Source organism: Amblyomma mixtum, chromosome 2, assembly GCF_055824585.1.
Source record: "Amblyomma mixtum isolate Tamu chromosome 2, ASM5582458v1, whole genome shotgun sequence".
Lineage (NCBI taxonomy): Eukaryota > Metazoa > Arthropoda > Arachnida > Ixodida > Ixodidae > Amblyomma > Amblyomma mixtum.
The window spans coordinates 223428515-223453311 of record NC_143013.1 but is presented as its reverse complement, the minus strand read 5'-3'; the positions used below and the strand labels follow the sequence as shown (position 1 = coordinate 223453311).

Below are 24797 nucleotides of genomic sequence, written 5' to 3'. Positions count from 1 at the left end.
TCGGTGACGAAAAAAAACATTTGTCTAACGTATGCCCTGAACCATGCCGCGTTTCCCTAACACCTGGCTTTCGCCGTATGGACCAAGTCCGCATGGAAGTATTCGGGTCGCAGTAAACACTACCCTTCCCACCTCCGTGGAACGTGCGGCTTGCATTTCCCCACAGGGTGAAACAGACAGGGTGGCTGGTCATGGTGTCCTTTGGTATGCGGCCATTCAATCCTTGTTTCCCGTTGGCACACCTTTGATGGCCATACGTCGCAGTGTGTGTTCAATAGAAGGAAGGAGGATCGAAAACCACCGATAACGTCACTCCACATGCTTTATCATGTCATTAAAGGGAGCAAGATGGTGCATTAATGGTAATAAAAAGATTCAGAGGTGGAAATTTTTCACACGTACTGTGAGATGCATTATGACCTTGCATTACTTTGTGCATATTTCCTCCACTTGTGCTCACCATCACTTCGCGCTAAATGTACGAGGCTCTCCGTTGCAGGGGTTATTGAACGTTTTGACTGGGGTCCCAATTGTTTCCAGCGCACGTATCTTATTTTCGAAAGCCTATCCACATGTCTCCAGCTGTCGCGAAGGATGAACAGCCCTTGTAGGCAACGCTTGATAAGCATAGATGACTCTCAGATCGACGGACGTCACCTTGACATGGACACCATTCTAGCCTGTAGCTATGGCATATCACCATTCTGTGATACGGAATGGCTGACAAGGCTTTCTAGGCCCGCGACGTTAGAGCAGAAGTTTTCATTGTTCCGTGACCAAAGGAAGAGCATGGTTGGCTGGCTGCCCGTTACATTTGTTGCTATCGTATTAGCGACACTGTACATGTGAGTAAAATTTTTTGTCAAATGTTGTGTTAGCGCTCGCGTCTCCACTCAGTGAGTACGTAGCGATGTAAGAGTTGATTCAAGTTAGCGGCTAGTAAGTCAGAATGTCTCAGTGACCTGAAATGCAGTACCTTCTTCTTTGTGCAGTAATAAGCTGGACGAAATTGTCCGCGCGACATGCTGTCTCTTCTCTACTTCAGTTTTACGGTGCGCAATATGTCTACGATCGTTATGTAGTAGTGAGCTGCCACTGTTGTGCTTAGTACTCTCCAGTCTACCACGTGAAACTTCGTCGCTAAATTAAGACGTTAGTTCACCACGGCTTCCGGTTTTTCATCATTATACTGAGATAAAAATAATGAAAAGAACGATTTACTGCCTTTAAAAATTCAATGAGTTCCACGTAAGAGGACAAACCACCAAAGGCTGATGCGAAGATGTAGCGTGAAGTAGAAATAAACTAAGAACATCGACATCCACTATATTCGGATACAAGTAAAGAACAAAGCGGCAGATGCCCCTCGAAGGAGTCCCTTCAGCCACCGTGTATGACACCGGTATGACACCGTGGCATACCCAACTATTCTGGACAAAAGCATGTTTGAACGGGTTAACCAGTTTATGAACGCAATATTTTCATATGCTCATTGTAACAATCAAAATATCTGCAGATGTCCCGTCGGCAGGCCTGAATTGTTTTGCAATAATTTTTTTGCTGTCGTCGAAAGAGTTCCCCATTGGTTTTCAATGGCAGTGTTAACTGCTCGATGCGAGTGATGGAGAGGCTCTAAAAGAAAGATTTTGCTACGCATTGTAAGTCTGGACCATTACCTTCAATATTTTCATAGCAATACCTTAGGATAATTTGATATTCAAACAATTTGTCCAAGAATGTTGAACATGGTAATCTTATTGACCTTTAGTTTTTTTGCTGCCATCCGCCACCCCCTGCTATTTCGCGCTAGCAGGCTCAAGAGGATCGGTCAAGGGGGAGAATTCGTCGACGTCATTATCTGAAGGGGCTTCTGTAATTATTACTCTAGACTATTTTATTTACGCCTTCTGCCAATAAGACTGCATAAAAAAATGTTTTCTTAGGCATCAATCTCTGTACATTGGATATTTGGCTTGTTTGTGTGCACTCCTGCATGGTAGCTTCTGTGCGAGCAGGCGTGTTGAGGCCAGCGGTGGGAACTATTTTTTTTTTTACCCATTAAGACGGCATGCTATTGCGCCTTTCACAAGGGGCGCCAGAAGTGTTTCGGGCACAGGAAACAGAACTGTCTGAGCTCATGGTGCACAGAAGAACGACACGCGTACTTGCCACTTGCTCAGCTGACGGAGGATGCATACGGGATCGTAGTGCATGTTCTCCTGAGCTAAACTCCGCCGGGCACCTGACATGGGAATGTGCGCTGTATAGGTCAACAGGCTGCGCGAGAAAATTACCCGTTCGGTTCAAGTCTCTTTCGCTGCTGAAAACGACATTTTCTCTCGTCTGCGCCCTCTTTCGTTTCCAGATGGCGGAAGAGGAAGTTCTCCGTCCTGAAGGAACTGGGCGTTCCTGGCCCTGAACCAAGCCTGCTGTTCGGAAACCTTTTGGAAATAAAGCGGAGGGTGAGCGCTCAAGAAAACGACAATTCCTCGCAGACTATGCCAGCATTTGCCTTGTTCTTTTCATGCCAGGTTTTTCTCCCCCCTGTATATTCACAAAAGCAGCACATCATCCTTTCAACAGGGAGCGCAATTTTTCGAGCTGATAGCAAACAAGTAGCTCGCCGTAATTCTTCTGTCGTCAGCATGAAACGTTAACGACAGCTTTCCTTTTAATGCCGAGCCATGCGGTTAAATACCAGGATTATTATTTTATCGATGCTTAGTGATTACTAAGCTTGTATATTATATATCCCTGCTTCAATTGGAATGCTTTGTAGCACACTGTCAAACCAGCATACTAGAGCCGCCATGGTGGATCGGTGGTTATGGTGCACGGCTGCTCAACCGAAACACATAGGTTCGATAGCTGTCGCGGTGGCGACATTCAGAAGGAGACAAAATGCTCGAGGTCCGTGTACCATGCGATGTCAGTGTACGTTAAAGAACCCAAGATGGCAGTAATTATCGGGGGCCCTACACTACGGCATCCCCGATAGGCTCACCCACTATGACCTAAATCCCAGTGTATGAAACCAAACATGGTACATCAGCCCACTATGGGATGATATTCAGAAAAGGAAACTTGGGTGGAAATTGTACCACTAAATATTTTGTATTGCAGTAAAAATTACAAAGAATAGTGCGTACGAGATGTACTCTTGCCTTCAATGCACTTAGACATGAGAGAATCATAACTTTTGGCCTAGAAAGCTGTATTCTCTTTAGCTTGGAAGTGTAGCGCAAATGCATTGATTTCGATTTTGACGTAACATTTTTCAAATTTTCACGAGACCTAAAACAATCTACCCAAAAAAATCTAGTTACTTTTAAACCATTCCCGTTCAAAATACCGTGGCGATGTTAGAAATTCGTTCTTACTGCCATTGCGGACGAGAAAACAGCTTAACTTCGCTACATGATGCAGTGGACAAGGCTTTTCGCGATATCTTGTGTTGTCTGCGAATTAGCGACTTAATTTGTTGAAATGATCGACCATTGTCCTCAGCTTACTTTATTACATACAGAAGGAAACGCCAACAATGTAAAGGTATTCTTTTTTTCATTTGGCGCAAGAGAGAAGGCAGAAAAGAAGTTCGACAAAAGGCACTTCAAATGCTGACTTGTTGGGACGGCAGTGCTTTTAACAGTTTGAAGTATCTGAAGCGTCGTTTATTACATATCTTCAGCTATGCGATAAACGACCTACCCTGCAGAAGGTCATAAAAATAACAGAAACCTACGTGCTGTTGATCTTTTTTTTTTCAGGGAACCGCAGCGTGCTTCGATGATTGGATAAAGAAGTACGGCAGCGTCTGTGGGTACGTTTGCACTGTGTTTCTTAAAAGCCTTGTCGTCATCCTCGTCATAATATATCAGGTTAAGTAAATGGCACTTCAAAGGTATCAATACCATTAGGTACCATTTCAAAAAGTTTTGAGGTAACAATAAGGGCTATAAGGATATAGATAATTTCATGTCACATTAAACATGGAATAGCATTTCGATGAGGGCCACATCCAGGCCTTTTAACTTTACTCCTTACCATTCTAGGCATCCAGCAAAGCCCAATTCTTGGGTAAACGAAACGCGTGCAATTTCTTTCGCGTTTGAACGAAAATCTCTTGCTGCATCCAATGCACCTTCTCAACATGCTTCTGTAGCTTTTTTTTCTGTTTTGTTCTATTTTGCTGTATTGAATTTTACTATTAATGTACGGCCTTTGTCAAAAGTTTCGAGCCCAGGGGGTTTTCTTTTGAGCCACACTGTGTCGTTCTTAATGGATCTCTAGCGCTCCAAATTTCCTGGACAGGAGAAGATTTCTGGTCCTGCCTCCTGCAATAGGTAGGACTTCCATGAATGCTCTTGGAGTCCCAGTATAAAGCTTGGAAGTGAATCCCCTGGGCTCTAAACTTTTGACAAAGACTGTACTTACCCCCCCCCCCCCCCCCCTTACAATAATGCCTCTCAAGGCGCTGTAGGTACCTTTAATAAATAAATAAATAAAATGAAAGCTTTGTGGATCAGAGCAGTTGGCATCAATGACTAGCCGCTTGCAATTTTCATGTCGTCTTGAAATTGGCCAGCCTGAAGACTGGACCTTTCAATTTTTCGACCCTTCAAACAGCTGCGCTCTTGGGGTTAAAGATTTGAATACTGTGAATATTAATGATGTGGTGCAGAACCGAGATAAAATTCTACTTTCACGTCTTCTTCCATACCTCAGCACACAAAACTGTGACGCTAAAGAAAGAAATCGCCGATCAGTGCACCGCTAATATAGAGCAGGTAGAAAGGATTGGTCATTCAGTACAATATAATAAAAGTCACACCACGTGCAAGCACCACAGGGCCCAAAAAAAAGTAATATAGACAGAGTATTAAAGGGGGATTAAAATGAGGTCAGAGGAAGAAAATGAGGGCTTCGAGTGGAAGGAATGGAAGCGAAAAAAACAAAGCAGAGAGCGCTCCCATCAACGCTTGCTTTATGAAAAAATGCGCCCGGCCCAAGCAGCGTTTTTTTTTCGTTTTTACTCTTTATGTTACTTGGCCTCTTTCTCAACGTAACTTCTCTTTTTCCTCACGGCATGATAACTTTCTAGGATTTCTTGTTGCGATAGTGCTCTTGTGCGATATTTGTTTTCTGCATGTTTTTTTTTTCATCCAATAACTAGGTTGCAGAGTTTTCTTTCGTACTTCTAACTTGTACTCAGCGCACGTTGCACATACGCGGGTATCTCAGCTGCAACGTCCCCAAGCAATACTGCAAGGCACAAAACGTTTCTCATGCTTATTTAACCACTGCGCGCGTACGTGATGCTGGCTCGCTGGCGCAACTCAGAGCGACTGACGCTAACCGGAGCAGGCTGGAATGCTTCTGAGGATGAGAGGCAGATATTGTCATTCCTGCCAGCTGCTCTCAAGAGTGAAGTGATACAGCAACAATCGCGTTGTACTTCTTACTGGGCCATTGTCTCGTGTTACAGCAGAGCAGCTGCGCTGAAGGATTCGTTGCACTCTCTGACAAAGAATATTATTCTCAAGGCTAAATTTTCAACACCGCAGGTTACTCTTTACCGTCACCCAATCATACTCCCTCCTCCGGTGTTTTTTATACTTCAAAAAAAAAATCAGCTAAAGCCTGACGCACAGTGTATACGTCGCTTTAAGAATTGGTAAAATATGAGGCAGGCAATAACTAGGGGCCACTAATAAACTCAAACGTTACTGCTCTTAGACGCTCAACAAATGCTGACATCCGAGTTTCATAACTGCTCTGCATTTTGTGCATTGAGATACTATTAGTAGGGCCCATGAATTGTTTCCCATCTGGGGTAATGATCAAACTTAAACTTAATAGGCCAATGAATTGCTGCTAGGATTGCTCGGCATGCGCCGTTAAAAAATTGCCGCTGGCACTTCCCGGGATTTCAGTGCGCTTAAAGAAAGCGGAACAGAATGTGTGGCTAATGCATGCGAGATTAGTAGCGAAGAGAAAAAGCCATATACAAAGGAACGACTACACAGCCTAAGCACGTACTCATAGCTGCCGTTATTACACGAGACATAGCTATTTTTATGCCCAAACATAGGAGTGAGAACATGACAGTAATATTACGTCACTAACAAAGAAAAATATAACAAAAATAATAACAATCCTTGCTGGGATCAGAGCGACATCTATGAAAATTCGAAGTCATTATCCTGAATTAAAATTTACGCGATGGACACGCATTTTTCTGAAATTTTTTCTCTTCACATTTTTCTGCGCTTCTCATCGGAATCCTATGGGTGGCAGTAAAGCCATCAGCAGACGTTGTAGTACATTTTCCTACCAGATATTCTTTATTATTTTGCGACTTCTTCCCTGTAGCCCTGCGGACTTCCTCATCTGAAAGGCGTGCTTACGAACTTAGCTTTCTTTTCCCGCGATGCAGGTTCTACAATGGTGCCTTCCCTTTTGTGCTTGTCAGCGATATAGACATACTCAAGAAAGTGCAAATCGAGGACTTCCACAACTTTGCTCAGCGAGGGGTAAGCTGAGGAGCATCCGTGATTTTGGCCTATTTAGGCTGTACAAAAAGACGCAGTTATGTTCTACAATTTATTGAAACAAGGCAGAACATCACGACTTCATATCTGGTACTCGTTGTCATCTATTCTTAAACCGTAAAGGAAATAATTTCTCATATTGCTCAGGAACTGTCCGTATAGGCGAACAAAGCGAAATAACTATTAACTGCTATTTAACTGCATTATTAGATAGGCATATCTTACTGTTAACTATTTCTCGTTTCTTGCACTAGCACGCGAAATATTTCTAATCCCTAATGTTTCACACGAGGTTCCATAGGACGAAAGGCAGGGAAACGACAGAACACAGTACCCTCTAGCCCAAACAATCACCCTTCTACCCTTTTGCTAATTCGTTACAAACGCACTCAATCTCATTTCATAACAATTTAAAAGTAGCGGTCAGAGATAATATCCAAGCGTCCTTTCGCCATAGCGACCGGAATTACTTTCTACCCGCCATCTCTCTTTATAAATTCTTTGTGACTAGTGCGTAGCTTGAGATAGTTTGTGTCTATTATATTCGTTGCCAGCTGCCCAGCGCCCGTTCCTGCCTTGAGGCCGGAGTCGACAGCGCCTTATGTCTGCCTATTTAAAGAGGGAAAAGTCGGATAAACCAAGCCACACTCTGACATCAACCAACACCACTGTAGAGGGCATAACATGCATGATCGGGAATTCCTGTTCTCGCGACACGTATTCTGCATTTTCCTGCGCTTAGTCACCAGCGACAAAATTAAAGGATGATGGCAGCCATAGATATAACACTTCCGTTCCTCTGCGCTACTAGACGCTGCGAAACTGAGACGCCAAAATGGAACCAAAAACTCAAAAACTAAGAATCATTTCCTGCATCGTACCCAACTAGTATTCTTGACAAAAGCATTTTTGAGCGGAAAACCATTGTTGAACGCAATTTTTTCATATAATGTAAGATTCCTCTGCAACAATCAACATAACCGCGGTTCACCGTACGCAGTCTTGTATTTTTTTTTCTGATAAAGTTTTCGCTGTTGTCAAGAAAGTCCCCCTTTGGTTTTCTATGGCAGGCTTAACTGTTCGATACGATCGATTGAAATGCTTTAAAAGGAGGGTTTTGCTACATATCTTAAGAGTGGGCCATTACCCTCAATATTTCTACAGAAGTGTTTTACAGTTTACTAGTTTCCAAAAGTTTGGCCTGAGAATGTTCGACATGTCAGAGCCGGAAAGAAAAAACGAATGAAATCAGGAATTAGAAGTTGAATGATGATTCCAGAGTGATTTTTCTTTTAAGGCCAGGTCATGTTGCTCACGTACGAAGCATTATAAAAGCAATAGCAAGACGGATAGGGGAGAATCATGATATCATGATTCAAGTCGGCTGTTTTAGAGGAAGCCGTTTCATGTACACGTAAAGTGACTCGTACTTCCCCCAACAATTACTGTTGCGCAGACTGTGTTCAATGTGGAACCACTGCCTGATTACCGGCACAAGCTTATCGTCACCGCTCCCGTGAGCCGCTGGCGAGAGCTGCGGGCGGTGTTGAGTCCCGCCTTCACGACCAAGAAGCTTTCGCAGGTGAGCTGAGGCACGTTTTACACTTTACTGCCAGGCAAATGGCGCGATAGTTTAGTGGTGCAGGGAGTGTACTCTATTAGACGCATTTAAATTCTGCCAGGCAAGTAAATAAAGCAGAGATCATAAATCCCAGGTAAAGTGAAAAAATAGATTCGTAACAGTCACGAGTTTCCGCTACTGCGGCTGCACTGTTTGAGGACGCTTGCACTTTGCACAAATGCAACGGAATAACACAATGCACACCTAATATGTCGCAACGAACTGCTGCATGTATTTCAAATCACTAAAGCTCGTTCAGCGTAATTTTCGAGCACTCTTTTTCAATTGATTTCTTTTCTGTTGTGCTTATTTGATTCACTCGATGTCTAATAGACATTTCTGTGGTCAAGACACTCCTTTTGCTAGGCAACCAATCTGCAGTTGGCATCTTCATGAAAGACTGCAGATAGAAAACAGCCGACGAAGCTCTGTTGTGTCCGTTAACACATTCCGATGATCTCTGGGGCAACAGCTGTTTAATGTCCCAAAGTGACTCAGGCTATGAGGAATATGAGGAACGCCGTAGTGAAGGGCTACGAAAATTTCGACCACCTAGGGTTCTTTAACGTGCATTTATTTTGGCGTGTAGAAACTTTTGCAAAGAGCCAAGTTAACCTAGGTTTATTCGTACCGGTTAAGGTTTTTTGTGAGAAGTATACGTTTCTCCCGCGGACATCATGCTTCGTTTCTCGCAAATTCCCAAGTAAACTATGTCTTATTGCTTATAGCGGTGACACCAAGGCAAAAACTCTCTGTAGAGCGTTAAAATTCATGTCATTCTGGTCAGTCTGCCGAGTATTTCCGCCGTCTTTATGTGCTCCACTGTAGATCGGCATTTGTGTCCATGGAAAACAACATTGCTTCTCTCCTGAGTTGCCGTAATAACATGACCCTTGTTTTCGCATTGTATCGCGACGCAGATTTTCGCTACCATGGACGAGTGCAGTGACATATTGATCGAAAAGCTGGAAGAAAAGCAGGCAACAGGCAAAGCTCTGGAGCTGACTTCATTTTTGAAGCGTGTTACCATGGACACAATGTTCAGAGCCGGCTATGGCGTAGACTTGAAGGTACAGGAAGACACCGCAGGAACCTTCTTTGACGAGCTGGGTGCCGGGGCTGGGAAGCTTCTCCGAAGCTTGCCTCTCTATGGCGTCAGTTTTTTCGGCGGTGAGTCGTTTCTTCCATCCGTTCACTTTGATTTTTGCTCTTACGCCGAGTCAAGGCTTTCTTAATAAATAATCTAACAATAACAAAACGTTTTCGTGAGAAATACATTAGAAAATGTCATCATCATCATCAGCCTAACTACGTCGACTGCAGGACAAAGGCCTTTCCCTTATCTTATATCCCCCCAGTTAATCCTTTTCATGTGTTTCGTTGCTGTGCGTGTGAGTAGTACTGAAATCAAATTTTGGCTCCGGTTTGCACATTCAGAATGCAAGAAGGCAAGGGTAAGGTGTTTTAATTGCTGGACACAGCGCAAGAATGAACAGAACACAAGAACAAGGATGACGATACGACGGAGCGCTGTCATGTCGTCCTCCTCGTTCTTGTGTTCCGTTCATTCTTGAGGTGTGTCCTGCGAACATGGCAACGTGTCGTTATGTCATCTTCCTTCTTCTTGTGTTCCGTTCATTTTTGCACTGTGCCCTGGAAACATGGCCACATGTCGTCATGTCTTCCTCATTGTTCTTGGTTCTGTTCATTCTTCAGCTGTGCCCACTAAACATGGAAACATGTGATGTCGTCTCCATTGTTATTTTGTTCAATGATGGCAGATGACCGCATCTTCTTTTATTTAATAAGAGCGTATATCTACGTTTTCATGGCACATCCTGCTTGAATTAATTGCCGAAATTTCCTTTCCTTTTGTAAACATTTGGACGCTAATAAATGAGCACTGTGCTCAGCTGGTTATTCGTTAGACTTGGCAGGAGAGAACATCGCAGGTCACGACCAAGAGCAAGACGTTATATGAAGTGAAAAATATTTCGCGTCTCCCATTGAACACCATATATAACTAACGCAGCACTCAGTTCTCGTAGGTACAGTCGGCGTCGCCTTTACATACAGCGGTATATCAGTGTGCAGCAGTTAATTAAATGGAAATTACGGCGCAGAGCACGATTTTCGGTTAAAGTGCTCGGGGTCACCTGCTCGGGCCGACCTCTATCGTCGCGCAAACGTGGCCTCAAGAGCCTAGCGTCTGTGGCGAAGCATGCCTTTGTTCGGAGAAGTATTCGCGGTTCGAGCGCTGTACGTAAGGGTGATGCATACTCCACTTTTATGGGAACTTTAAGCTTGAGGAACCATATGAACACCTTATATGTTGTTATAATCCGCTTCTCGCTCTTGATCATGGATTGGCTATGATGTGCTGCCGTGCCATTTGACGCCGATATTTGCAGTCTGCTTCCCGGAACTCTACCATTTCTGGTACCTCATCTCCTGGCTGACGTCACGCATCGTGACTCCTTACTTCAAGATCACCACCACTATCCTTGGGCCTGTCGTGAGCGAAAGGAAAGCAAAGGAAATGGTAGGCTTGCCACCTATGAGCTAACACCTGAAGTAGCCAACTACGTCCTTGTTTCTGTTAGGGCTCTACTTCGTCTTGACGCTATGTTTACCTCCTTCTAGCAGCTCGTCTGCTTATCGAAACCACCGAAAAAAAGATCAGTGAGCCGTCTAACGAGATTGCCAAAGTTCTTTCCTGTTCCACTGCCTAGGCGCTTCATCGAGGTTCATCTCGGTTTCTGGTATAAAACCACATTTTCATTCTGGGTAGTGAAAATTCTGGGAGGCGGCATATTTCCGCCCAAATGTGATACGGAAATGTCCATACACTTCGACAGCGAGCCTATACATTTTCGCTGAACTCTTTTTAGGCTGCGCGTTATTGTCACTCCCGAACCTCGTTCGATCTACTTATGACGCCAGAATGAGATCGCAGACAAATCAGAGGAACTCGAGGTGACCGAAACCTCGCATTACGAAGCATAGAATATAGCCGCCCTCGCATTTCGTTGGCGATGCCATAGGAAATAAGCAACGGTTAAAACCGCCTTACGAATTTTGTGTAGGCGGTTATGCACATTCAGGGCAGAGACCAGCCTTCACACTCATGTTACCGCCATCCTTTCGTGGGCTTTTTATTTCTTTTTGGCCGCCGTAACTAACGATTGTCTCGGTTACATTATATGTATTTCCTTTTAAACGCCCGAACGAACGGCTGTCATAGCATCTGACGGTGGCATTTTACTTTTAATTCTTTTAACAAGTGCTCTACCATAGTTTATGCCACGGCAGCTAGCACACAGCGTATCATACTACAAGGCCTGCATAATGTGCAAAGTTCTAATGTTCGGCCGTATATACCCGAAGGTAGAAGTAGCTGTTTTTATACATGGGTGCAAGGTGCTAGGGTGCTATGCCTCCTTTGAGCAGTGAACTACAGATTAATGAGTGAGGATGCAATCACAAATCTGAACATATTTAAGGAAGCAGTGGCGTTTGCAAGGCAAGGAACAGGTTGGAATTTAGGCGTGGCTTAGGATTAATATCCTGATTGTATGGCACCGGAGGAGTATCCGTTCATAACATTTATTCACCGCGTTCATACGCGAACAAAAGCTATCTACTAACCTCTGTGTCTCTGATCCTGGTGAACAACTGTCTAGTAGTTTATGTAAACGTGCGTACGAGCCATTGCGGTCACTTCCCCGTCGCTAAAGTGGGCGAATCGTTTCATAGCCTCTGTCTCCAAATTATCCTCTCTTAAAAAATTTCAGAGAACGAACTGACGTGAAATGAGACAGACGGCGCCATGATGCTCCTACGCCAAAATCAGGACATATTCTCGTCCTTTCTGGCGGGGTAAAATCTAGCTACAGCTAATATATTTCTTTTCCGGGAAAGATTCTGTACACCTACAGAAGGATGTACCCTTCTGACATACGACAAATTCATATCTTCTGATAAATCTGCGATCTGTCGTTTTCTCTTTTTCCTGAAGATGCATATTTGACCTCCGACATATTCAACGCTATACCTATAGGTCCTTCGTGCACCTTGTCTCCTGAATTTGCTTTGTATATAAAAATTCCTGTGCAGATATTTGGTTTTCTTACGTGGACTCGCATTTATGCATACTTTAGCCGAATTTGCATTTCTCAATTATTTCATCTTGTACGGAGACCAGTAACTATACCTTTTGTTTTTTTTCTAAAACAATGCCTCTATCTGCGCATTGTTGTTTTTTTCCTCGTTGTCGGGAATTTGGGACAGCTCCTATCTAGGGCCGCAATGCCTTGCGACCTATTCCGCTTTAGGTATGACTATCGTGCAGATAGCCAAAAACAATGCAGATAATGAAGTAACGGACTGGGTTATTCACAAGATCTATGCTCTAGCTAACCTCCTGCACTCGTCCAAGGCAACGGCCGGCATCTCGATGCCTTGCTCAACGTTTATTCCAAAGGCATTTGAGGTTAAGGCAGATGGCAATAATAAAATTTAGAAACTTTTATGTCCCTTCTGGGTCTCAAAACCACGATTTATGAAGAACCTGCAGGTGAAATTGATTTCCTCAAGTGGCTCAAAATAAAACAAGGGTTAGGCGCTCTATTATTCAATGCCTTGCTCGTCGGCAAAATAGAAGCATTGTCAAAAATAACATTTTCACCACACGTTTGCACTACCTTACGCTAGAGACCTATAAGCCCAAGCGTTCAACAGCGCCTATATGACGCGACATCGCCGAGTGGTGTAACGCTACACTGCACTGATAAGGAGGTTTTGAAATCAAAGCTTTGTTGCCTCCGTGTATTTTCATTTTTCAGAAAGAAATACAGTTCTCAGTTCCTTGTCATACGGCACATGAGGGAAAAACAAGGAAGCTAGATCAATGTCCCGATCTCCTGGCAGCGTTCCGTTGGATCGATGATCCCGTCGAGATGCTTTATGAAAAAATTTTGCTTGTCCCTTTCCGGTTAAATTTTTGCAAGTTACGATTGAAACTCAAATTAATTAAAACATAAAATGGTCATCGCCCATCAAATTCGTTTGCGAATTTCTTTTCTGTGCAGCGGCAGAGAGTGGACGTCTTGCAGCTCCTTCTAAACAAGGAGAACACGGGACTGCTTTCAACGCGCGAAGGTCATGGTAATCAGGCTGTTTTTTCCTTCACGTCTACTTCAGAGTACTTTTGCTGAGTCGTCCTTGACGAGACGAGTGCACGCCTAAGAGTTGCTTTCATCACCGCCAGTATTCTCACTAACCAGAGTGGTAAGCCTAAATAATTTCATGCCCTTTCTCTTTAAAAGCGTTCAGGAATTCCATAACTACACCGCAGTTGACGGAACAGAGAAGAAGGCACACAGCAGAGCGTAAGAAGACACACAACCCAACACTCCGCCGTATGTCTTCTCTGTACCGTCAAATTCGCTGTAGTTATAAATGGCAGTCAAGAACCAGCTCGCCCAGCAAATTTTATTGTGGGCCTTCAGGAATCTTCGTCGCCCTGGTTGAATCTCCTCTCACAATTGTGTTACGGGAAACTAGCCAGAAACAGCAATTAAATACTAAAAGCGATAACATATATTTCTGCACCTGACCGCAGCATTTGACGGGACGACGAAGCTAACGCTCGACATGGACGAAGTGATGGCGAACTCGGCGTTTTACTTGATTGCTGGGTAAGTACACATGCACGCTTTGCATAAGTCAGCCGGAAGGTCGTGGCACATTTGTCGCATTTTTAATTTTATATTTTTCACCAGTATGAGCCCGGATCTCTTTCATTTCATGCAGTTCTGTTACTGCAAGTTAATGACCCGTGCTAGAGTGGCGATACCAAAAAAGGTAGAAAGGTGAAGTCGTACGAGCTTTTCAAATTTACATCAGCCAGTCATGTACCGGCCTTTGCGCATCACAGCTTCTTTAGAGCTCACAGCTCCAAAAAAAAAAAAAGCTAAGAAACGCATCAGCTTATCGCAAAAATGTACGATTACGAAAGTTGCCTTTTAACGCCCGAAGAAGAAATTGTCCGCTACAGCCTATTAAAGCTAGCTGTCCTGTCATTAATGCTCTTCAGCAGCCGCATTTGGTGTCTGAAAGGATGCGAGTTATTTCGATGCAAATAAACACAAACAATTCACTTGCACGGGATCACAAAAGCGTGTTTTTCCATTACGCTTAGCTGCTTCTTTTCCGACCGCAGTTGACTCTTGTTTGATGGCAACCATTACAATTAAGGTTGAAGATGCTGCAACTTACAGCTCTGCATGGAGCAGCTGTAACGGGAAGGGAAAAACTACGTCAGTTTTAACAACTGCCAGATTTCGTAATAACCAGAATTGTGCCTTTTATCTCACAGGCAACCACTTCCTCATGAATCGGAGCCAGGAATACATGTTGTCTGTAGTGTAGAGTAGTGTACGGGTTATTCTCTATAAGCCCATAGATGTTGAGAAGGAATGCCTTTATCACTATCTATAGCCGACAGCTCTGAGAACACAATGCGAGTCCCACTTTACGTGACCCGCATTCGTCTCATATTGAATGTATCCTTAAAGGTGCGCTGAAGAGAAATTTTAACTCGTATATTTACCGCTGAAACTCGATCTACACGTTCCCAGCGTTCTTGGAAACCGAATTATTGCCCTGTGCGGCCGATTTCCCTAATTTAAATCGGATTAACGTCGGTCTCCTACCTTCCCCCCCCCCTCCCCCCGTCTTTTTTTAATTCCCCGCAAACGGTGGGAGGAGTCGACCAACCTTTCACCCAGTCCCGTGGCGGCTTGCCGCTCCTCCATCGGCGGAGTGATACGTAGTGGTCGGTGCAAGCAAAGTGTCCACGCGTATTTGTATTTCCGTGGGCCTAATTTGCAGATATGCAGTCTCTGACTAGACCTATTTATTCACGGAAACCTAAACGAAGCAAAATAAAAGCGAAAGCAAAGTCGCCACGCGACTGCCTGAAAGGCACTCCGTGCGTTGGTCGACTCCTCCCACCGTATGCGGGGAATTAAAAAACAAAAGGCGGAAGCCGGACAATCCAATTTAATTAGGAAAATCGGCCGGACAGGGCAATAAATCGAAGTGTCTAAGAATGCTGGGAACGTGTAAATCGATTTCCCGTGGAAAAAAAAAACTAATGCAGATTTCTCTTTAGTGCGCCTTTAATACTTTAGAGAAAGGATGGGCGTTAGAATTTTTAACCGAAGAAAACGAGGTCCTAAGCGTATGTACTTTGTCTTGTCACTGTTTTCTGCGCAGCATGGAAGCTAGCCCTAACACGATGGGTCTCGCTCTCCACCTAATTGCCCGCCACCCAGAGATTCAAGAGAAGCTGCAGGAGGAGGTCTCACACGTTCTCAAGAGAGACGTGAGTACGCCCGAGGAAGCGCGTTCAGTCCTGGCATACGTAGCCCTGTTTCGTTGGACGTGGAACAATTGCGAACGTACACCAATGTCATCCAGGTTGACTAAGCAGGTTTGCCATTCGAGGCCAGGTAAAGCACCTTCAGTCATTGTTTAAAGCCCCGCGGAAGCTGAACACAGTCCGAAAGGAAGTTCCTTTAGCTCATGCAGTCCACCCGATGCCACGAACGCTGTCTTCTCGCGATTGCCTTAATCAGCTTCGATTTTCGAATAGTATATCCACGTTTTGTGTCCAGCCGCGAAAAACAGCGCTGGCCCAGTCTCTCCGGATAGTCATCGGTGTGTGATAGCTGGTAGACATGTCATGTTAAGACCGCTACGTTATAAGATCGGCCGACCTCACATAAAACCCTCAGAAATCCAAATGTCATTTGTGAGGAACTACTGTTCGACCAAGCTGTCAGCGATTGAGGCATCGGCGTAATGTCACTGATACAGAATGTCAGCGATTGTCAGTGACAAGAAACAACACCTGTAAGGCGAGCCGGATTATAATTTTGTGTTCTTCTGAAGTTTATTGCAAGCTGCGCCCTTCATTTTAACGGAAACTACAGGCAATGCCCACTGACTACTTGAGGGATTGACAATCTGTCCATCAGCATTTCTTGTGCTTGCTGAACTATGGTATCGCGTTCCCACGATGATATAGGATACAAGGTTTTATCGAACCAGGTAGTTTACCACATTCGCCTGTTATCATTCGGTGCTATGTGAGAGGCGTCTGTCTAAAGAGCTGGAGGAGTACTTCATGCACTCTTAAAAAAGGCAGTAAAAAGGTAGTAAGTGCGGCATTTACAACCCCTGAAATCGTTTTACTACTTTTGTACTATTTGCTACCCTCTTCAAGGTATAGCTAGTAAAAGTAGTCATTTCTACCTTTTACTAACTGTGGTCGCTAGTTAGTACCTAGTTAGTAACCACTCCTTTAACCCTCAAATAAAGTAAAAGAATGTAACTGACACAGAATGCTGTGCGAATAAATTGGTTTTTTAATTAAACATTTTTGCACGGGCGTGCGACATTTGCGGGGAAGTAGCAACATATTGCTACTCGTCGAAAGATTAGACCTTTACAACCAATAGGTTCATAGCAGTAGCATACAATATTCCGCAGTTGTCTGCCAATTAAAAGGGATGACCAGAAAAACTGTCCTTGTTGGTGGAAGAATCCAGATTTAATAAATACAGGCTGTCATACTTTCTGAAATTGATACGTGACATTAACAAGCTACTTTCCGACATGGCCAACCTATCTTCACTTCAAACTCGTTCTGCTCTCAGTTCCTGGTAGTGTGTTTAGCGCATTGTTTCTTCATTACCCAAATGTGGGTTAAATGATGCTCACTTTATTTTGCTTGGCTGAATACAATGAGATGCGTTTGCCTTTTGTTTTATGAGCTGGATTGTTTTTCTTTGGAGTTTGTGTGGAAGTTAGCTGGTATTTTTGTTGCTTGTATTCTTTGTTGCACCGCACGCTTCTAGGCACTCTGTAACAAGTCCTACCTTATCTACTGAAATGTCCCCTGAAGTAGTGGGAATTATGGGGTTTAACGTCCCTACGTGACACCTGGGTAATGAAGGACGTGGTACTGGAGGGATCCGGATTAACTTCAGAACTCCACCTGAGGTTCTTTACAAAGCACGCCAGCGTTTTTGTATTTCGCATCCATCTAAATACGGATTCCAGCATTATTGAATAAATTAATAGATAAAATAAAGTAAATAACTAAAATATAAGTAAAATATATGGCTATATAAGTGGTAATTGCATGCAGGTTAAGGTCATCAGTGAAATGTTTGGCGCAAATCATTCAAAGTATTGGGTAGTCTGTGAAACAGCCTCGTTGTTCCCAGCTTCCCAGGCTTTCCCTCAAGCGTCCTACATATTCCGGCAATTATGGCCAGGTAGCATAGCCGTGGAATACCAGCGAAATTCTTTGTAGAAGAGCAAGGCAATTAACTGTAAACCTTTCGGCGAGTCTTATAGGGTTTCACAACTAAAATTTTTCTCTGCATGTTCATGAATATTACTTTTTCTTGCATCCTTCATACGTCCCAAATTTGATTGTTGGAGTACGACTCGACCTCAGAAATTCAGTTTCCCGACAGCTACCTTTATTTCAGTCTTGCCGACAAGAAGCATGTGGAGCGCGATTAGCGGTTTTAGTTTTGCTTAATTTACCACAGAAAAAAGTTGCAAAAAACCAAGCCAGCATCGGTTGTGCTTCATGTCATGCTGTATCAAGTTTTACCGAAAAAAATGCTCTAGTGCGAAAGCCAGTTTATTACTTAGATTATGCATATTTGTCTACTGGGAAATGCGGATGCGAATCCTGTGCATTCACACTTTGTTATTTTGCAGGGGAAGTTTACGCAAAAGAACGTGACAGAGATGACCTACCTGGACATGGTTCTGAACGAAAGCATGAGGTTCTACACAGGAGTAGTTGGGTGAGTGTTCGAAATACTGCGACTTAGACTTCGCATTCATGCCTTTTATATATCAGAGCAGCTAACAGAATGTGGTTAAGAAAGCGCGAAAATTATTAATCTGGGGACCGCCGCCGTAGCTCAGTGATTATGGTGCTCGGCTGCTGACCCGAAGGACTCGGGTTCTATCTCGGCTGCGGCGGTCGAGTTTCGATGGAGGCTAAATTCTAGAGGCCCGAGTAATGTGCGATGTCAGTGCACGTTAAAGAACCCCAGGTGGTCGAAATTTTCGGAGCCCTTCACTACAACGTCCCTCATAGCCTGAGTCAATTAGGGACGTGTTACCCCCATTAACTCTTTTGAACAACATTAATCTGCTTCTTCATAGGTGGTATAACCGATTCAACGCGACCTATTTACATGGCAGCATCTGTTAACCGTCTAAGGTTAAGTATAGCATTCGTTCAACAACCTTTGGAGTGATATATTCGGCAGTAGGGACACAAACCCACAGTTTCGCATGGTCACTGCCTCGTCACTGAGATATAACAAGCTCCGTCGGACTGTACTTCGTATAGAGGGATGTATATGCTATGTTTGGCTCAACAACAGCCAAGATTTAAATCTCTAATGTTTTTTTTTTTTTTTGCTGGAAACAGAACGAGTGCTCATGGATGTCGTTAACTCATTCGCTTCAACAAAAAATCAAAAACCATACCAACCATGCTATTTGGCAGCGTGGAAACTACTTCAATTATATGACCGCGGCAACCGATTTTGTTCCCTTTAATGACCTTATATCGCACGCTAAACATCTTTATTGCTTTGGTTGTAAATAACGTACTCTGGATCCGAGAATTGAGACTGGAAGAAAAAAAAACGTGAAACAGGATATGAAAAATGATGTCAGCAATAGATGTGTAAACGATGAAAAAGTCTGCAAGCTTGCGTTTTACACGTGTTCGATTTTATAATATTCCAACTATAAAGAAGGTTGGATAACAGATTTCCGCTATACAACGATTGAGCGGACAAGTAACAGGTGGTATAGTTTATTAAATTGACAAAATAAGCGGACTGTGAAAGGGGTCGAGTATGAAGTGAAATATTGCGCAGAAAATATCTGCATTCTATATATGGCCGGCATTTCCACCCCTAAAGATGCCATTGTTCGGAGGATAATTTGCGAAGTATTAACAAGAGAAGTTAATTGTCGAAATATTGATGCAATGGGACAATAATGTGTCGGTTAAAAGCATAGAAACCAAGTCTGATGTGCGCGCCATCGGATTGCATTATGGGAGCGCTGGTGCCCGTTCACGAAGCTTGAACTTGAAGTTTTACTGGTATTCCTCCTTGAATCAAAATGCAGTTTCGTGAGTCGGCAGCCTGAAAGAGACTATGAAGTTAATGGCCTCAAGATTCCCCGAGGCGTAAGCATCATGGCTGCAGTTTCCTGTCTCCACAAAGACCCAGACCTCTGGCCTGAGCCAGAAAAGTTTGACCCAGAAAGGTAAGGCCTAAATTTTTTTACTAGCTTTCACATGCAGAGAATCCGCTATTTTCGATATTTTCGAATAGATATTTTCGAACATTTTGTTTACTCAAACCCTTATTCCGTTCAGGCATCACAATTATGGGTGATATCCGGAAATGAATTACTAGAAAGCAACAAATAATTCTCTATAGCTGTAGAAGGCACTTCTTTTAGTCATTTTTATCTCTAGAAGCGCAAAAAGTCTGGGAGCTTTTCTCAAGCAGCTTCGAGAAGTAGAATATTCTAAAACATGGAGGCAGAAATAAACAGAGTTCTGATGTGTTTAACCAGAGCATCAGGGGACGGATAGAGGAGGATACTACGTGAGTGACCTCATCCACCATTTCATGTTCATTTGAACCCTGCTTAAACTTTCAGTGATAGCAGGTGGAACCAACAGAATCGTCCAGGAAGTTGAGCAGTATGAAGCTTCAAATAGGTAGAGGGACGGAGTGAAGGTGACATGATTATAAGAGACCCCTGAAAATGAGGATTATTAGCAACACTGACCTGCGTCATTTTAGCGGATCTAGCCGGAGTCGTTTGGTATCTACAAAATGAAGGAAGTCATCTTTCCTTTTTGGGAACCTTAGCACATGTCCTCGCTGGAGAAAGAAGAGTAGGTATTCGTGAAGTGCTCTCTGAAAGCAATTGCTGGATAGGGAACAGCTGGGATATAGTGGTGATGGACGCAGTTATGTGGTCACTTGATTAGATACACCAATATTACGAAATTCTCACTGCAGAATGCCGCTCTGTGAAGTTTTACTGAACCCTGTAAAAAATCAACAGAAGCATTCTTTGTTTTGTCTGTAATACTCTGCGTCAAGCTAATAATGAAGGTATTATCTTTTCTCGTACGGCATCATGACATCATAACACGTTTCCATTCTAGAGGCCCGTGTTCTAAATGATGTCAGTGCAGGTTAAAAAACCCCAGGGGGTAGAAATTTCCGGAGCCCATCACTGGGGCGTGCCTCATAGCCTTAGTCGCTTTGGGACGGTAAACCCCATAAACCATAAACCGAATCATAATACGTTTTCACGAGCTCTTTTCATTAGTAGCAACTGGCTGCCCAGAAGGCTCACGCATCGTCATCCGCACTGAATACTTGAAAGGTTTTATAAGGCTGTGAAGTCATGAATGCATACTGTTATGTGGCGGCCAGCCGAAGAATGAGGCTGATGACCGTTGGCAGAGAGATGATTTCATTTCTGCTGGCCTAGGGCGAGCGCTCGGTTGATGATGATGATAATGATGTCCTCAAGCTTAATGGCACATACCCACGGCGGGGGATTGCCCAGGGTGCATAGCGGATACAAACGCACTCATGTACAGGGAATGGAGTATTTTTAAAATTTTGGGACGCAGAGCTAGAATGTGTGCAAAACAAAAAATACGGAGAAGGAAAAGTTGCGAATTCACCTTTTAGCAGAGGAATTTACGAGATGAAATTATATAATAGTGAATATAATCGCACACTGGTTTCAGGGCATATCCCTTGGCGCTTGCCCCGAAGGATAAGAGAATCGAATAGATAGAGGAAGCCCGAGCCGAGCGAGGGGGATCTCCAAGTAAATTGTACGGAGAGCAGCGAGCCGCCGGCAGGAGAGGAAAAAATGTTTATAGACTCAATTTCACCACAATACTCACAAAGGTTGGATATCGAAAACCCCGATCGCCTTAAATAAAGATTTAGCCGCGCTATCCTGCAGCGCAAAAGGGTCATGGGCACCTCACATTGCCTCGAACTGCACATCCGCACACTCCATGGAGATGACAGGCGTTGAAAATCCGCTGCAGCAAGGAGAGGCTCATGGCTCAAGGTATGGAGACGCTGGTATCGCTGAAAGCGTGCTAGAGTCAAGTAAGAGGGACGAAAGGGACAATAGGTCCATCAAGGGCAGACTTTGCTAAAAAATTAACTCTCTCATCAGAAACAATGCCACAGTGCCCAGGGACCCAGTGAAAGCGTACTTCTGTAACATGTGGAGGAATAAAAAATTGAAGGGAATGGCTCATAGGAGTATCCCTGGAGTTTTCGAGCTCTGTCAAAACAGAAAGGTCGTCTTAGAGCATAATAACCCGAGTGATACTGCAGGGAATCCTTATTAAGGCCAACTCAATGGCCAGAAACTCAGCTACAAAAATAGGCGTATAGTGAGGAGCCCGAAATGAGTGGCTCCAATCGAGAGCCCTTGAGCAAATACCAATAGCTGCCTTTTCATTTTGCTGGGAGGCATCTGTATAGACGGCAATATGGTTAGGAAAATTGTCTAGGTACTCCTATATGAGCCCATTTCCGCGCCACTGCCATCTTCGTCTTCCTCGTTACACTACCCGGAGACTGTAAAAATAGTACCAAGCCAGTACAGCTCCCCGCACGCAGAAATACGCTAATAAAACAAGATTAAGCATCAAATGTTCAGATTTTTCGTCTGAAGAAAAACACCTATTGTCGTCGTAACACTCACTGGCCGTTCCAACTTCTTATCTGCTGCACAACAGGTAATAGCTAACAGCGAACCATGATAACCAGATGAGGATATGATATTTCTAAATTCCGTTGATAGCGTGGTCGCGACTTACGCAGCCACTGAATAGCTGAAAATTATGGGCAAAGATTTCTGTTCTATGGGCGATATAATAAGGCTGCGGCTGCTGCAGCTGCTGATGATTACAGGCAGTCAACTCCTCTCCGAAAGTGCCAAGAAGGAGTACTGTGGTCTAAAGAAATAATTTCGAAGATGACAGAACCAAGTTTAGTTTTATTCTCATTAAAAGCTAAAAAGACATTCAGTTTCTGATTTAACTACCACAGTTCCTGACCTTCAGCTACTACTTTTACGCTAATAGACTGGTAAGTTGCCTCATGTTGTCATGCATAATCTGTCGTAGACAATGTGTAAAAAACGTGCTCCAATTACTTGGCGCATCTCTGCGGTATCGCCATGCGCAGGTTCAATCCGGAAAACAAGCATCTCATTCACCCGGCCAGCTTCCAGCCATTCGGCAAAGGACCGCGAGAGTGCCTCGGCAAAAATTTCGCTCTCCTTGAGATGAAACTCATCATGGCCAAACTGTTGGCTAATTTCACTTTCCACGTAGACGAGGAGCACCACAAGGTAAGGGACGCCCGCCCGGAGATCATCACAGGTCATTACATTGTAGCACCGCCCGGTAAAGAATTTCCGTGAATGGAATATTGCGCTCCTCTAGCTTAAAGAAACAAGCATTCAAAAAGCGGCACTCTACCAAGCCGGTGGAAGAACTCGAAACGCTATGCAGGCCATAAATAGTCCTTGGAAAGGCTTCAGGGGTGATTGTCGGAAGTACTCTTGTTTACATACTCTGTTTTCGTCATATTGAGGGCTGCTTTTAAAGACGTATCTCACTTTTGCTGCTATGGCTGCGCATATCTTTGTTTGCATATTCTGTTTTAGTCATCTTGAGGATTTTTTTATTAACAACGAATCTCAGTTTTGCTACTATGCCTGCGCATATTTAGCCATCGGAATGATGCCCTTCTACTTATTAGTGCGAAATCAATGAATATTTCTTATTTTTAAAAGACGACTACTGCTCAGCACACATCGTTAAAGGAACGTATTTTAGTACTGAAGCATCCGAAACCACTTAGAGTATTGTTCTTCGTCAATTGACAAACACAATTCTGGTAACGAAGAGTTTATATGCATTCCTTCTCTGAATTTCAGGACATCATCGAGCTGCCATCGGCATTTATCGCCAGCTTTGTCCCAAGTGGCATTTGGATGAAGCTGCAGAAAACTCCAGTATGACACAAATGCTCAAGCCATCAAGCCCGTGCAGCCTGCCGCAACATACCCTCAAAGATATGTTCCTGAGCGTTTGTTACGAGAGGTTACGATCGAAATTCAGCCCTATTTTTGATCACAGTGAGATGGGAACACCTGGAAGAACGTTCATAATGATCTCGAATTTCTCTCAATAAAGCACACCTGCGGCCGCTTAACCTATGTGTTGTTATATTCTAGTTTGCAAATCCATGCTTGGGTATTGTTGGGATCGGGGTAGCGTGATCGGGCCGGAGAAGGGATGAGGAAGTCGGCGATGAGGTTAAGATGAAAACGAAGAAAACTTTATACAGGCTATTTACATGATTTACAGAAGAGCAACTGAGAGGGACTCTCAGTGGATGAGGACTGCTTCGCTAGCGGGAGTGCACACTGGAGTCCTCAAAACAACTCCCGTTAAATAACGCACGGATTCCCCAGATCCCTATCTGGGGAATATAGTTCGAAGGATGATGTCCAATAGCATGAGCAGACGTGGACTCCGGAGGTACCACCCATGGCTGGGGCGGCGTCGGGCTGTGGGGTCTCTCGCAGCTCGATTGATGGGAGAGGGTAGAGGTTCAGTAATCAAACACTGCTGTCTTTCACTCAGCACACCACCACTCTATTCGTTGACCCGAGGGTCGACTCGGCCACGGAACGCCGCCATCGTCGCCGCATCTTCGGCCTTCGGCGATCTTTGACTTTCGCCGCTGCGACCATGGTCCCACGGTCCTGGAAGGTCGCTGCCTTAATCCACTTAGGCAGGAGGGGAGGCATCACAGGTGCTAGAGCACCCCTCTTTGACCTTCGCCGCTACCGCCATGTTCCCACGGTCCTCGAAGTTCGCTCCCTTAATCCCCTTAGGCAGGAGGGGAGGCATCACAGGCGCTACAGTATGCAGCGGCGCTCGCGAGCGCAATAATTTTCGCGTGACTGGGATCCCAGCACGGACGCAGATATCGGCGGCAAATAAAAAGCTGGAGTTAAACAAAACCTGTTTTTTTTATTGCAAAAGCAATACTACGCCAGGTTTCGAGCCTTCAGCGTAGCGTGGTTCGGTAGTTACGGTTTACACCACGTGACTACTGACGTCACACCAGCACGAGAGCTGGACTACCAAGTCGGCTTTCAGCGTAGCGGGGCTCGTAGCCACGCCGTGCGTTTCGCGCTTCTCCCACTAGGTGCGCTGTGGTCTAACAGGTGGTGTGACGTCATAAGCGAGGAGAAAGATAGGCTGCCCAACCCGATTCATCCTGTGGGCAGTAGACGGGGCGCACTGTGTTCCTTCTTTAGATGCGGCGCGCCGCGTTCCTTCCGTTAGAGGCGCTGCGCTCGCTTTCGCAACCTACCAGGCTTAACCAAAGCTAAGCCCCCGCCAATTTTTTTTTTTCAAT

At 44.3% G+C, this 24797-nt stretch overlaps 1 protein-coding gene across 1 annotated transcript; it reads left to right on the top strand.

Moving 5' to 3' along the window:
- Window positions 1–789: 789 nt before the first annotated feature.
- On the top strand, window positions 790–23496 carry LOC149362733 (cytochrome P450 3A24-like). Its single transcript, XM_089569800.1, has 14 exons — window positions 790–845; window positions 2366–2462; window positions 3768–3820; window positions 6437–6533; window positions 8008–8133; window positions 9093–9342; window positions 10584–10714; window positions 13263–13338; window positions 13796–13871; window positions 15454–15562; window positions 17980–18068; window positions 19420–19560; window positions 22545–22710; window positions 23302–23496. Exons 1-14 carry the CDS (start codon window positions 790–792, stop codon window positions 23383–23385), a joined length of 1551 nt encoding a protein of 516 aa, XP_089425926.1. The 3' UTR covers window positions 23386–23496.
- Window positions 23497–24797: the final 1301 nt, after the last annotated feature.